The sequence below is a fragment of the Linderina pennispora genome (genome assembly GCF_002104995.1).
Source record: "Linderina pennispora strain ATCC 12442 chromosome Unknown DL89scaffold_57, whole genome shotgun sequence".
Taxonomy (NCBI): Eukaryota; Fungi; Kickxellomycota; class Kickxellomycetes; order Kickxellales; family Kickxellaceae; genus Linderina; species Linderina pennispora.
This window is the reverse complement of record NW_024468305.1, coordinates 1-15,550: the sequence shown is the minus strand read 5'-3', so window position 1 is coordinate 15,550 and position 15,550 is coordinate 1. Positions and strand designations below refer to the sequence as shown.

The window sequence follows — 15,550 nt, the reverse complement described above, 5'->3', positions numbered from 1 at the left end:
TCTCGGCCTCGGCCACAAGATGATCGATATCGACCGGCTCCTTACCGAACACGTAGAACACTGGAACGCGTGTCGTCAGGCTGAGACATGTCCGGCCGTAGTGCACGATCAGCTCGGCCGAGTAGTGCTCCGAGGCGACCTCGTCGACACAGCAGCTGCCGTAGGATGTGTCTGCCAGGATGAACATCTTTGCTCCGGTGCGCGCGGTCAACGCGTGTGCAACTGCAGTGGAATCGGCCAGAAGCTCGTCGGGAAACTGCAGCGCGACCTTTGTGTACGAGTTGCTGGCGATGACGCTGGCGGTGCGCTCGACCTCGTAGATGCGCTCGACCTCATCGGTCGTCTCTGCGTGCTTCTCGCTGATCACCGCCTCGCGCTGGATGACGGTGCTGCCATCATCGTCGATGGGTGCTGGGGCTGTCAATTCGTTGGCCATTGTGTATGAATAAAAAAGCTTTTTTTTCGTCGTGCAAAGACGCGGACAAGTGAAGGACCGAGCCGTTGACGAGACAAGCTGGGGCAATTTTTACCGATAATTTATTGATTTGGTTTCAGATCACATTGGCGATTTGTGCAAACAGGGTTTGCAGCGCCGCTTCGCGCAGCTGGATGTGAGTGGCTTAGCGATCTGCAGCTGGTATATGGGCGACCCTGGCAGCGGGTGGTGGGTGACATAATTTTACACAGGCAGGTGAGGATGGGCGACGGGGCAGGCATCAGATAGAGTTGGACTTTACCGACAGCTCACGGGTGCTCGGCAGAACATTGATGTTGCTTGGCAAATAGGCGATGATGCCCTTGAGGCTGGTGGCGAAATTTGATTCGGTGATGACGCAGAGCAGCGACGGAATGCGGGCAATGAAGGTGAGGACGTGGTAGCAGAGCGGGGTGGTAGTCTGCTTGTAGTCCCAAAAGCCGAGCTCGAGCTGCTGTATGCTCTTGCTAACAAACACGGGAGCATTCTGCTGCTGCTTCATGCGTGCGCGAAGCACATCAACCGAGTCGATAGGAACCTGCACGTCGGTCTTTGTGTAGGGGATGTTGAGTCGCCAGAGATGCTGCAGATGGCAAATTGCCATTTCCACTGCCGACAGATTGACAGGCACGCGCAGGTCGAGGCTCTGCAGGAATTCGCAGCCAAAGCGCCGAGGCAGTTTGATATTCGAGTGCGAGATGAGCGTGACCTTGAGCTTGCGCATTGGCGACGACACACTCAATACGTTTTCCAGGAACCGCTCGGCCCTGTCCTCGCCGAAGCGGAATATGCCAAGGCACGCGATGTGCGCCTCGCGCAGCGTGCGGAACTCTGACGCATCCACCGACAGCATTCCGCGGCCTGAGCCTTCCAGCATAAAGCTGGTAAGCTGGTCACACGGAAACGCCGCCAGGTACTCATGAATGCTAAAGGGGTAGCGCCGGATATTCAACCTGCGCAGGCGGGGGAATGTATGGCGGCCGGCAGGCAGCTGCTCGGTAGCTACCCATGGCTGTGTCATGCCCATTGGCATCCCCATGTCACCGCCAGCCATTGTCTCTTGGGCAAAGTCCAGGTCGAGCTTGCTGAGCTGAGGGAACTGCGCCAACCCCTGCTGCCCGGCGGTGATCGTGTCAATGAGGTCCCAGATATGCACTGCCGGAATCTCGGTCAGGCACAGCTCGACAAGCGACTGCGCGACAATGTGCGGCAGCTGAACCGCGCCTTGTGATCTGCAGCGGATGGACAGCGTGGTGAGGCAGGGAGAGAACGAGGGCGCTGTCAGCAGCGGGTAGTGCTGGGACCCGATGACCACCTCTTGCAGATTGCTGAGCCGCGAGTTGATCAGGCGGTTGAATGGATTCTCTTGATAGAGGCTGTCGTCCACCAATGACTCGTAGCTGATGTGCTTCAGGTTCGGCAGGCAATGCGCCAGGTACTCGTTCAGGCTGGCAATGCTGCTGGAATCGTCTCCCGCCGGGCTCACGTGTGAGTACAGGCGGCCGCCCTGGTAGAAATACAGCGAGGTGACCCCCGACCAGTCGTGAGAATCAAAGCCGCTTTCCATTAGAGTTTGCAGCAGGGTCCGGGTATCGATAATGGTGTGCGCCGAGACAATCAGCAGCTCACGAGCATGGTGCGCCGATTGGCTTGATGCGAGAAGATGGATGTTTGTTTTCCAGTACGTCTGGTCCTTAGCCCAGGAGCGCTTCTGCTGCCGCAGCTCGCAGATGACCGTCCGGTACAGAAGCGGCACAGAAGCCTGGCGCCATGCAGCGCAGGTTGCTGTCAGTGGCTGGAGGTTCTCAAGTCTCCGGGACGAAATGTTGAAGGCATGTTTTACAAAGTCGTGGTAGAAGCGCTGCGAGACAAGATGCAGGATGTCTGGATTGAGTTTTGCGGTATGGCGGGCTACAGCCATGGTTGTCGTGTGAAGCTGAAAATGGCTAGAGTGCAGAATCGGGGAGAGGGAGCCAGAAAAGGTAGAGATATGGCGGGAGCCAGGCTAATCCTATAGTAGGAGGGAGCTAGGCCAGAGGCGACAATGCGACTAGCAGAAGCCAGTAGAGCAAGACGCACAGTAACTACAAAAACAAAAGCAGGGGACAGCAGACTCGCAAGCAATAATATTTACAGTGTCCAGGAGATGCTGGCAGAGTGTGAGGGTACGAGAGGAAAAGCGCAAACAAAAAACAGAGCCAGGAACAAGCGACAGAGGCCAAGAGAATAGAGGAAATAAAACGGCTAGTGCCAGAATGGCGGGTGGCAAGGCTGCGCTCCAATTTATAGAATAGCGCCAGGCGACAAGCATCTGGCGCAAACAAGGCTAATAGCTGCAAAAGTCCCTCAGGTGGACCGCTCATGGGGAGCGGTAGAAGCTCGGCCAAAACACGAGAGGGGGGTGAGTACACGGAATTGAAAGCTAAACAGGGGGCTCAACCGCCAGCAGCACAGGTGCATTGTGGCCCTCATTCTGCTCCTTGCCATGTAATTATCCAGGCTTGGCCAGAGAAAACCGCTTGAACAGGCGAGCACTGTTTGCTTTTCCGCGCTGTTGCACATTGCACGGCGAATGCGCAGGCATGGCTTGTGTTTTGCAGAAGCTGCCTCCAGTCTATTGGCCCGTGCTATATTGGCTGCTGGTCACATGGATCGCGGCATGGTTAATCTGGCAACATGGCGCACATGTATATACACATGCTGCCAGAGTGTTCTGCGTAAAAAAAAACCGTGGTGGCACTACCATGATGGTTACCTTTGCTGGTCGTCTGCCCGCCGTATACTGTCTAACTGAGGGATATTTGTGTGTCCCCAGTGAATGATGGAGGCGCTCTTGATATATTTGGCTTTTTTTTTGTTGAGAAAGTGCACCACAGGTAATTCCACGCATTACATCTTCAAAAGGGTGCGCCTGGTGATGGTGGCAGAATGCGCCGAGTCCAAGTCACATCAGAGACGAGTGGCAAGAGTACCAGAAACGGTCAGCATGATCTCAATTATGCATGGGTATGCGTGTCGCTCATGCTGCCTTGCTTGTTCTGGCAAAAAGGCCGCCGGGGCATAGAGAGAGCATGGCCGCTGTGCTGGACCCGCTTCTTGTCACAAAGTGCACAGCCCATTATGCCTCATGGCCATATTCTGGCCGGACACGACAATGACGAGGGTGACAGATCCATCCTGCATGCAGCCCATTATCTGAGAGAACCGTTGGGTGCCACGAAGCACAGGCAAATCACCTGGGCCATGGTGCCAAGCACCTTGTCACATCCACACTATTTCCACACACCATGGACGACAGCAGCGACATTGTGCTTGGAACCAGCGGGATCCACAGCATCGCCGAGTCTCTGCGGCGCGAGTCCAGGAGCCTGTATAACCGGCTGATGTCGGTCGCCGACGACGCCCGATTCGTCAAGGAGACAGCGGCCCTGTTCCCGGGTCTGCCGGTGGTGGCCAACGAGCGGTGCGGCACATGGTACGTGGACCCGCAGATAGCATCAGCTGTCTCGGTATACTTCAAGTCGACCGACGGGCACAACGGCAACTGGAAGTTCAGCCTGCGGCGGGCCAACACACAGCTTCTGGAAGCGCTCGGCACCCACCGCGGCTGCCTGGTTGTGGACTCGACTCGGCGCGGCAAGAGCATGCCAGATGCATTCTCCAAGACTATCCCGATATGGTGCGCCGTGTGGACCCGGGCAATCGCTCGGCAGCGAGGGATCCCCACCTGGGACACAAAGCTGTATACGCCTCCACAGGTTGTTTCGCGCTCGGAGCACTCCCAGATCGAGCAGCTAATAGACACCTTTGTCGCGGCGTTGCTCGGGTCCGGAATCGACATAGCCCGACACACCCACGCCATCGACAGGCCATTGCGCGCGATCTGGGTGACCCGCGACCAAGCACTGCATATGCCACCCGACCTCAGCGACGCCCCATTCACACCAGTAGTATGTGTGAGCGCCTCCAGCATTGTCAGGCAGCGGGTGGAAGCTAGTGGAGGGAACAGTCCCTTCGTATATATTCAAGGCTCGGCGGATGACCACGAGACATGGGCGCAGGGGCTGACGCCGCGATTATTCTGGAAGCACAAAACCCGTCTGCTTGCCCACAGCAACGTGTGCGAGGATGTAGCGAAGGAGGTGGTTGCGAAGGAGCGCGAGCGGGGCACATCCGGCTATGACGGCACAGATACTGAGGGTGGAGCACGGTCCAGCGTGGTGGGGAAGACGTGTGTTTCGGTGGGCGACCGGGTGAGTGGGCGGCCGCCCGAGTGCTGGCAGCAGTTTGACGCTATAATCAACTGCGGGTCGCCCGAGTACGAGCAGAACCGGGACCCGGCTCTGGAGCAGCGGTATCTGTTTCTGGACATCCCCGAGGGCAAGAAGGGCCAGGTCGCGCTGGAGAAGTCCATTCCCGCTGCGCTCGAGTTTGTCAGGCCCTTTGTTGAGGCGCGCCAGCGCGTGCTGATCCACTGCAGCCAGGGCATGGACAGATCCGTCGGCATTACGCTGGCAGTGCTGGCAAAGTACTTTGACGAGGACGGGCAGTTCCACGAGAACCCGCCAAGGCAGATCACCAAGGACTCGATTCGCAGCCGTCTGCTGTGGATTACGACGTCCCGGACCAAGGTAAGCAGAGTGCGCCGAGTGGCTTTGTTGGCGTCGCCTTTGCGGGGGACCAGCCCAACAAAGACCTTGCATCCACAGACCACCAGGCTAATCCGGATTCGTGGATCCCAATTATCTTGTAGGCGAACCCGTCCCGCGTAACGCTGAAGCGCGTCAACCGGCACTTTTTAGACTTCTTCTGAGCAGGTTTCTGGTCCAATTCATGAATTCCTTGTTGCTGGCAAAGGCGCTCTGCATGACATGCTGTCAGCCCTAGGCAGAATCCCGGTTTAGGCTCCGTCACGTGAATCGCTGCCCAAACAAGCTCAGCGCAAAGCACATGCGAGCGCAACCATTTTCCCTCTCTTCCTCCCTAAAACACGCCCTGCTGGCATTGTATTTCTGAGGCCGCACGCACCTCCCTTCCCACATTCTCTTGACACTAGCACACCCGAGCAACGGTTTCCTTTTATACAACACCTGCTGCGTTCTCCTTACAACACTGGGCCAATGTCTAGTAATTCGCTCGACGGTTATACAGTAAGTGGGCCACGGCATGAGGAAAAGTGCAGTATTACCGAGCACCCCCGGGCGTTGTAATGACTGAGGCTGGGGCTTGCTGCATTTGTAATGCGCCTTTTGACCTTGCAAAAAACAACACTGATAACCCCTGCTGTAGCTGAGCATGACCGACCGAAGCGCGTCGTTCGAGCGGGCACTGACAATCATGCAGAACGAGTGGCGCCGGTTCGAACTGGAGCGGGTAGACTGGGACGTGGAGCGCATAAAGCTCAAGGCGCAGCTCAGCGAGACAGAGAAGCGCGTCGCACAGCTCACCTCGCTCTACAACATCTCGCTCAAGCACATCTCGGTACTGGAGGGTCTGCTGCGCGATGCCAAACAGAGCAGCAAGCAGACCGACAACCCTACCACGTCATCGGCGAAGACCGGGAAGTCAGCGACATCGGTTAATTCAGCAGGCTCGTCGGCCTCATCATCATCAGGAGTCTCGGTCGAGGAGATTGTGACCATGACCCGCACGCGGCGTGAGAAGAGCCGCGAGATGCTGTCACAGTGCCTAGGCCAGATCGACGTGCTGCTGGGAACCAGCACGCGGGAGAACGGTACGGGTCTAACACCGCCGTTCCCTATAAGCGACGTACTGGATCCGAAGACGCCGTCGCCGGTGATATCGCTGCGGCGAACGCAGTCGCCAGATAGCAAACAGAAGGAGCGCCCAGGACAGCCACCGCAGCAGCCTACACCGTTGCAGCGCCTGCAGAACCAGGAGCAGACAGGTAGTGTTGCCAATGGGAAAGTCACCACTGACAAGCCCGCAGAAAAACCCGCAGAAAAACCCGCAGAAAAGCCAGGGTCGACGTTTGAGAGTGCCAGCGACCCAAAGTTCACCGTGGGCTACTGGCCAAGGCCCAGCAGCCGGGGCGGCGTGCGCATCAACGAGCATGAGCGGGCACGGCGCCTATCGCAGCCGCCGCCAATAATCACAATGTCAGAGATTCAGTCGGAACGGCCCAGCAAAAAGACGGCTTCGCACAGCGACTCGGAAAGCACGGCTGCCTCCGTTGACTCGGCAAGAGCGGGCACTGCCCCGCCCGTACCTGTGAAGCCGGCAGCACTGAAGGCGGTTGCCAGGCCAGCGAGGAGGATGCCCGACGAGCAGCCACTACATGTACTGGAACAGCAGGCACCGCTGCAGAGCAGCGAGTTGCTAGCCGACGTCGACAACGCCCTTCGCAATCTGACAGTGGATGAGGTCGATTCAGGGCTGGTGCGGGCGGTGCACTACGAAGTCAGCAAATCGTTCATTGGCCACGTCGACCTGGTGCGTGCACTGACCGTGCGCCAGACACTGTCTGATGGCCCGCAAATGCTGAGCGGCGGCGACGACGGACTGGTGATTCTGTGGGATGTGGACCGCAGTGAGCGGCGAAGGTCCAGGAGACGGCCTGTGTCTGACGTCATGCCCTCCAGTGTCTACCGCGGGCATCTGGCTGCCGTCACTAGTGTGGCATTCTCGGAGGGCCACGACTATGCGTACTCTGGCTCCCTGGACAGCACAATCAAAGTGTGGGCCCTCCCTGAGAACAGCCAGGTCGGCGACACCGACTCCATTCCCTGCTTCCCGGTGCGCGAGTTTAGCGAGCACACCGACGCTGTTTGGGACCTTGCATTCGACGTGCGTCGCTCGTTGCTGGTGTCAGTGGGAGCAGACAGCGCCTGCCATGTGTGGAGCACCGATGCAAAGCTCAAATCTCAGCCGCTGCGGCGCACTTTGCCTGAGTTAGCAAGCACACCCACCGCGACGTGCTTTGTGATGGAGGATGCGATGCAGTTTGCCGTAGCCTACGCAAACAGTGGGATAAACGTGTACGACTCGGAGACCGGCCAGCTGGTGGCCTCGCAGCCACCGCCCCACGAGCTGCCAGTGTCAGCAAATCTGCAGCGCCGCCAAGTCGTCACACGGATCCGGAGCAGTACCGACCACAACATCCTGGCGGCCAGTGTCAGCGACGGTTCAGTGCGGCTTGTTGATACGCGCACCATGAGGCCCACCAGCCCGGTCGCAGATCCTGGCCCATGAAGGCTATGCAGCCACAAGTGTCGATGTCGGCAGCAGCGCGCTGGTGACTGGTGGATCGGATGGGCTTGTGCGCTGGTGGGATTGGCGGAATACCAAGTGCGCCTTTGAGGCTGCTGCCCATCTGAGAAAGGGGCATGAGGGCGTATGCGATGTCGGATTTGTCGGCCGACAGGTTGCTAGCGCGGGCAGCGACAGTTTGTTGAAGCTGTTCAAGTAATTGCGCCATATAATTTTAGCACCTTTCTCTTTCAGCTGGCTGTTTGAACAGCCTTCTATATTAATAGCGATGTTGTGACTATAAATGTTTTATTTTATGCGGCGTCCAATGTATATGTTCTGGCGCATGGTAGGTACGGCATATGTGGCAATAGCTGTTGAGGGATAGCATAATGCCTGTAGCTCCATGCCTGGTGTTGACCTGTGTACCCCTACTTGTGGAGGCAGAATTCCGGACAGCCAACTATTTTATCCTTTGCATAGCCTTTCCTTGCATTATGTACTGAAGCGTGCTATAAGATAACTAGAATGATGCAAAGCTAAGGAACCCCCACTTTTGTGCTAGGCAGTGACTAATGTACTCTGTTGACATTTGGGGTCCAGAGTCCCCCTGTTCCACCATGGGCAAGGCCGATAACGCCTACGTACAAAGCCCCAGGCAGACAATCAGCCTCCTTTCCTCCCCTCAGTCATATTTTTGAGGAGCTCTATTTCCATACACCCGATAACTACCCATCCCCTAGGTTAACACGTACCTTGACTATGCGCTTAACCCATGGTGCAAAATCCATAGAAAGAGGGACCGTGGCTACAGTGCACTCGACAGGAAGTACTTCATTTTGAGAGCAGTGGGGAATTGCACATAGTAGACATCTCATCGCTTTGGCGATAAACTTAGTGACAATGTGTTGGACACTAGTCGATGGACTACACAGTTAGTCCTAAATCGGCAAGTCACTGTGAGGAAAATCCTGACTAGACAGCCCACCAACTATGTGACATTGAGTTTCTCTCTGAAAGAGCTTTTCTTTTTTCCTTCTTCATCGGTTTAGCCGCTTAGTATTTTCTCATTTCTTAGTTATAAAACTTTGCATATAACGCCTCAGTTTACATTACAATGACAGGTAGTCTTTGTGGATCCCACCCTTATCATCCACTGGACCTTGGAAAGCACATTCCCTATATTCATTGCCAGTAATGGTGATGCTTGTTAACCTTGGGAATGGGACGAGTGTTTACGAGCGTGTATGTGAGCTAAAATAAAAGTGAAACAAGATTGACTGAAGGAAAAGGGGAGGGTCCGGTCGGCCTGAGGTCTGATTTTATGTGGTTTGGTTGTTGGCATGGTGACGTGGGAGTGGATCAGCACTCCAATGTCAACAATGCTATCTTTTCCAACCGCTACAAGGAACATATAAGTTGCTATGCAACCTCTCATCCTTAACCTCCTTGTTGATACTTGTATACAGCATGGTTTCATAGCAGATACATCTTGTGGAAAGGTACATAAGTTAACATACAAAACAGTTGCAGGAGGCTGGCCACCAACACATTTCATACTTGGCATACCTCAGTACATATGTATCAAATGAATATAGAATAGTAGTGATGGAAAGATACTAACGGACATTGATGTAAATGGCACTATCTAATAAAGACATAATCTGTCATTCTGAGGACAAACATGCTTTTATGGACTAACCGTGCAATTATCAGACGATCTGGCATGGCTACTATCCCTGTGGGGATTTGCATCTACGTACAAATCAATGCGTGCTCTACACTATCTACCGTATCCTAATGTGTGAGAATAATCGATATTGTAGCCGGTTACTTCAAGAATGGCCCGTTGAAATCGGCATTTGCCCCCCTCATCCAGACACATTCAATCGTAAAGCGCACTGCGGTTTGATTTTTCGTTTACATGCCTCATTTGTATAGAGCGGCCTTTTTGCTTCTAACTGGAAGGAGACTGGCCACCTATTAAAAGCAGCTGTCTATCATTAAAACACAACTCTCGGCACTTTCTCGTTCCTGATATCTATTTTTTACTCTTCGTAATGCCTGATACTACGACTGCCCCTTATGGTAGCTGACAAAGCCCGCTGTCTGCAGCTGATGTCGCGTCAACGTCAAAGTATGTCGCTGAGATCCGTATCGACAAGGGCTCGCCCTCCCGTGTGTACTGGACCGAGTCTCGCCCATCTGAGGGCGGGCGCCGCACACTGCTCAGCCAGGAGACCACTGATTTTGATGGAGCCACCATACACGAGCTGACGCCCAACACCCAGTGGAATGTGAGGTCGCGTGTGCACGGGTACGGTGGCTCGCCTTATGCCGTTTATGATGGCCTCATTCTGTTCTGCAATGCAAGCGACTGCGGTCTATACCTATTTGATGCGGACTCTGCTCTGGCACCTCGCTGGATTGCTCAGCAGGATGACAAGCTGTGGTATGCCAACATGGTCATCCATCCATCCAAGAAGTTCGCTGTTGCTGTGCGCGAGGACCACCGCAATGGCGACATTGACGCCTTGGCTGCGCTGGTCGCCATTCCGCTGCCCAGCAACCTTGATGCCGACGAATTGAAGCCGACCGATGATGTTGTGCTTTTCAGCCAGAGCGACTTTGTGTCGAGCCCTGTGTTCAGCCCCTTGAACGACGAGATTGCATTCTATATTTGGAACCACCCGAACATGAACTGGGATGCGACTACCCTGCACCGTGCCACGCTCTCGTTTGACGCAAATGGGGTTGCCAACGGCCTTGATAACCTGGCAATTGTCGCTGGAGGCGAAGGTGACGTTCAGGAGAGCATCTACCAGCCGCGTTTTGACGATGCTGGCAGACTACATTTCCTTGCAGACCGCTCGGGTTTCTGGAACCCGTACTATGTTGACAGCGACGGCAAGACAAACCAGTCATTGGCGGAACCAATGAAGGTTGATTTTGCGGTTTCTGAGTGGGGATTTGGCTGCTCGACGTTCCAGCCTGTGCTCAGAAAGCCAGATGAAGCCGTAGTTCGCTATATCGCTGGCAGCAGAGCACACATGTACCACTTGAATGTTGTTACACGTGAGATGGCCGAATTGCCGACTCCCGAGTGGTCCGTCATGGATGCATTCCACTTTGGTGTTGACCCGAAATCCGGGTCTCAGGTCCTCATGATGCTTGGTGGTGGGCCAAAAAGCATTGTCTCCCTCTTCACCTACTTCATGAACGACGCATCCGATGCCAAGCAGCTAGTATTCGGTGCCGCCAGTGTCACTATGCTCAGCGATGAGGATATTTCTATCCCATCAGAAATCGAATTCCCCACCCGTCTGCCACCATTTGACAACGACCAAATCGGCCAAGGTAGGTCTGAGGCAATGGCGTTTGCCTATTTCTATCCACCGGCTAACAAGGGCTTTGCTGGACTCCCTGGAGAACTGCCTCCTCTTCTTGTTCTCAGCCATGGGGGACCGACTGGCCACGCTGACCCAGTCTACAATCTGCAGATCCAGTTTTGGACCACACGCGGATTTGCTGTCGCTGATGTAAACTATGGTGGATCAACCGGTAAGGGCCGTGCCTACCGCGAGCGGCTTTATCCATGGTTTGGCATCGTTGATATGCAAGACTGCTGCGCTGCTGCCCTCCATCTGGCAGAAACCGGCAAGGTCGACAGACAGCGTCTGACAATCATGGGCGAAAGTGCCGGTGGATTCTGCACATTGGCTGCGCTTACATTCTGCCCCGAAGTATTTGCTGCTGGTGCCAGTATCTGCGGCGTGGGTGACCTGAAGCTGCTTGCACAAGAGACACACAAGTTCGAGTCCCACTACATTGCTAAACTTATCGGTCCGTATCCTGAGGCGCGTGGCCGCATTGTTGCCCGGTCGCCTATCAATTCTGTGGACAGGCTGGAGTGTCCGACTGTGTTTTTCCATGGTGCCGATGACAAAATTGTGCCACCGAATCAGGCGACAGTGCCGGCTGAGGCACTGAAGGATAAGGGCGTCATGGTAGCGCATGTCGAGATTCCTGGCGAGGGGCATGGATTCAGGAAAGCAGAGAATATCGTGCTCGCACTTGAAGGACAGCTGTATTTCTTCGGCAAGGTCCTGGGATTCACTCCTGCTGGCCACATTCAGCCAATCGAGATCTTTAATGAGAAGTAAGCGCTGCTTCTCGTGACACATTCAATAATATAGCATGTGAGGTCCAGGACGCAAAGTGGGAAGTGCTGGGCGGTGGAAAGAATAATGGCAGTGGACTGAGTGTGGTAGGGTACGAAAACTCCTGGTAATATGATAAAGTGCCGGGATTAGGTGTGTGTGGATGGTGCTGGCCTCGAGACAGCAACCCATTTCAAAGCCACCATTTCAAAGCCACCATTTCAAAGCCACCATTTCAAAGCCACCATTCCAAAGCTTGACTTCCTAGACCACCTGGTCCCGCCTTTTTCTCCTCAGTAATTCTGATCCCATCTTATTTTCTATATAATCCGACAACACTTACTCTGGCGAAGGTTGACAGGCTGCTGCTGAGTGATCCAGTTGTGAGTATATTACCACGTTGATTATGATGAAAGTAAAATTCACTGTGGACATAAATGCTATGGATATATATATGAAGCAAATGCATCAGCTAGTATATCATTCACTGAGCCACATGCGTAATTTGTCTATACAAAACAGGCAGGCAGTGCATGTAGCAAGTCTACACTTTAACAGTTGCAAAATGTGTTTCTACAAGCAAACCACGCGTAATGAAATCCATGAAAGCTATATTAAATGGCTTGAAAGAATCTTCACCATGAAGGCGGCAAACCAATCAAACGGAATGCAGAGTTTAGAACCGGCGCTAGGACCGCTGAGCTCACAGGCTCAGCTTGATCTTGAAGTCATTCATATTGGGAGGGGGCGTGCACAGTCATTGTACAAACACGTCGTCCTATTGATACCGAAGCGGGTCGGGCTGCTCATATCAAATACCGCCGCCAAGCTGCTCAATCTGCACGCCAATATCATGCTGCAAAGATGCGTCCTGTGTCTGCGCCTGGATGCGCCTCAGCAGACCAACATCCTTGCCTGCAACGGCCACCTGTGCAGCTTCATGATAGTACCCGATACGCAAAAACAGCTCTGCCCGCTCCCCTTGGTCGCACTTGGCGATATATCGGGCCGCCTCCTGATATTGCAACGCGCCAATACATTCGTCGACAAATGCACGGTACCCAATGGGCGGCTTGCGTGCGTTCGCCAGGCGTGCTAGCTCAGCCCAGTCACGGCGTTGCACCAGTGCATGCACCTTTATCCAGTAGAATCTGCGCTCAGGCACCTTGAAGTCGCCCTTGAGTTTGTTGGCTCGTGTATAGTTTCCCCGGGCCATGCATTTCGCCACAGTCTCGTTGACTGTCAGCCCGACGAATTTCTCGCCTTGCATCTCTTGTTCAAGCTGGTACTGGGCCTTCAGGCAGCTTGATATGTGCGTCCATCGCCTTTGTCTGCCGCGCGCTGGTCTTGTCCTTCTGCAGGATGTCCAATGCAACCTTCAAATTTGCTACCAGCTCGCCGACATCGTGCTTGTCCAAGTTGTCAATCAAAATTAGCTGCGCTGATTTGCGGCGCGCGTCTTCCTGGTAATAGTAGTCTCTGAGAACTGGCGATTTCTGATCGATGCAGTACTTCTCAAACAGTTGGCCAGCAACACGGCTGTGGCTGATAACCTTGAAGAAGTCCACCAGCTCCATCGCCTTGAACAGATGGAATATGACAAAGTACACCAGGTCGGCATCTCCACTGCGGATCGCCTCGTCCATTGCTGTCGATTCCTGGCCCATCGATATAAGTAGCGGGACCTGGTTGCCTGCCCGCGGCTCATGTTTCAGTAGCCGGATCGCCAGCTTCTGGTATCCAGTAGTATTGGCCACCTCCGCAATATCCACGTACGAAATACCCGGTACACTCTGTAGCTTGCTCATGATGATCTTGTACAGCGCATCGTCGTCGATAGTCGATGCCCGGATCTTGGCACACGCCCAGTGTATGTACACCTGATCTGCCGGCTCCTCCATGTAGCGGCACATGAGTATGGCCAGCTGATGCTGGTTGCGGTTCAGGAGTCGCGCAATCCAGTCCTCAAACGGCTGGCTCAGGAACTGCATAGTCGACACAGGGATGCCATTCTCATACTGTGCTAGGCAGTTGACGATGCGCAGGTGTTTGCAGATATCAACTAGCTTGTCGCCGTTGTACACGTCCAGGAAAGCCTTGCCAAAGCTCGCTGTACGCAGCAGCGCCTGCTGTATTTCAACTATAGGCTCACAGCTCGCTGCTGCTATGCATGTGTCAATGGCATATGGCAGGTCGTCGCCCAGGTCGCGAATGGTCGAGCCAGCTTGCGACGAGTGTGCCTTTATGTTTTCCAAGGAGTCATACAGCATCGATGCCGGTGTTTGCAGCCCAATCTGGAACACAGCCTTGCTTTCGTCGCTGACTTTGAACAGAAACTCGTGAGCCTCCGAGTTGAACATGCGCACCCCATCCAGCTCCTGTACCAGGCACATAGGTTCGTCCGTAGGGAAGACCAGAGAGTCACCGAAAGGGCCCAGGAGCACTGCCTCCGACTCATAGCTGATCACTACTGCGTCGCTGCCGCACCATGCAATATCCGCCGGCCGCTCAGCCGCTCCATGTTCCATATCCGAGAACGACTTTTGGAAGTCGGTTGACACCACCTGCACACGGCCGCTTTCTGAACAGAGGACCACCAGCCGCCCGTTAGGAGATACCGAGATGCTGGAGAATGGGCCAGAGTCCAGCAGCTGGTCCTGTGTGCCAACTGCGTCGATCTGCAGGATTGTCTTGCCCGACGACAACAGTATCTCTACGTGGTGACTCAGACTTAGGTGTGGTGGGATGATGGTCCAGCTGCTCACCTCTCCAGTATGCTTGCCAAGCATCTTGGGCTTCGGCTCGTATATGTCGTTCACGTATATGAGCTTTCCGTCGGCGGTGCGCGCAACAAAGCCCTGGTCCCAGAACCGACAGTCGACAACACCCGCCTCCTTGGCCTCATTGCCCAAGGAGAATGCCGATCCAGGCGCACTCAGCCCGAAGACACGCACACTGCCGTCCTCATGCACGCATACAAGCTCCTCGCGGCTGTTCCAGCTAAACGCAGCAATGTGCAGTCCGTCGTATTCGATTTTGCCAATAAGCAGCCCGCTGGCCCGAAAACACATGGATGGCCCGAGTCCAGCAGCGGGGATGGGCCAGCCTCGAGCAGCTGCCGGTCGTCGCGCAGCAGCGCTATAGGGCCGCCGAATGACGACGCTGCCACGCGAAAGTTGCGCAGATTAAGGTCGGCCCACTGCATTTGGTACAGGCGGTGCTTGCGGTAGTAAACATCCTGCAGCTCGTGCCACTCTGCTGTCGGCGTCAGTGGTCGTCATTTCAAAATTAACAGGCCGTGCAGAAATAATACAGATAATTCGGTGTTGCAGTGGGGAGCAGGGAAAAGTGACGTCGCAGGCTTGTGCCAAGCACACGAAAAATAACAGGCCAACAGCTCAATCACGTGGTGTAATCCGCTGATTGGATTTCTGGTGCTGATCAGCCAGATGCAGATCCCGTGATTATCGTCAAGATAAGATGCCACGCCCATTTTCGGCAGCCATCTTGGGCGACTAAGGTGTGGAAACCCATCGCTTGCGGTCGAATTCGAAACACCGAGACCGCACTGCACGGCTGGGGAGTCCAAGCACCTATCTCACCTTCACTGAATCCTCCTCGTTTGTTTTTCAATTCGCACTCTAACAAAGGAGACGGCTATTTGTATTATTTCTCTGCTTCTTTCTTTCAAATTCGTCGCTTGCGC

General features: G+C 54.5%; 2 protein-coding genes across 2 annotated transcripts; both read right to left on the bottom strand.

Annotated features, from left to right (window-relative positions):
- Positions 1-487: 487 nt before the first annotated feature.
- On the bottom strand, positions 488-2,688 carry DL89DRAFT_147945 (uncharacterized protein). The gene is made up of 2 exons (XM_040883499.1): positions 2,610-2,688; positions 488-2,486 (listed from the first exon to the last, which is right to left on the bottom strand). Exon 2 carries the CDS (start codon positions 2,394-2,396, stop codon positions 717-719), a length of 1,680 nt encoding a protein of 559 aa, XP_040739407.1. The 5' UTR covers positions 2,397-2,486; positions 2,610-2,688; the 3' UTR covers positions 488-716.
- Positions 2,689-12,404: 9,716 nt separating this feature from the next.
- DL89DRAFT_271706 (uncharacterized protein) lies at positions 12,405-15,178 on the bottom strand. The gene is given in 15 exon segments (XM_040888940.1): positions 12,405-13,114; positions 13,134-13,199; positions 13,221-13,307; positions 13,332-13,358; positions 13,380-13,424; positions 13,446-13,502; positions 13,530-13,577; positions 13,602-13,697; positions 13,725-14,189; positions 14,211-14,291; positions 14,313-14,384; positions 14,406-14,534; positions 14,562-14,639; positions 14,664-14,702; positions 14,727-15,178. The coding sequence occupies 15 exon segments, from the start codon at positions 14,913-14,915 to the stop codon at positions 12,656-12,658; spliced, it is 1,938 nt and encodes a 645-aa protein (XP_040739406.1). The 5' UTR covers positions 14,916-15,178; the 3' UTR covers positions 12,405-12,655.
- Between the last annotated feature and the right edge of the window lie 372 nt (positions 15,179-15,550).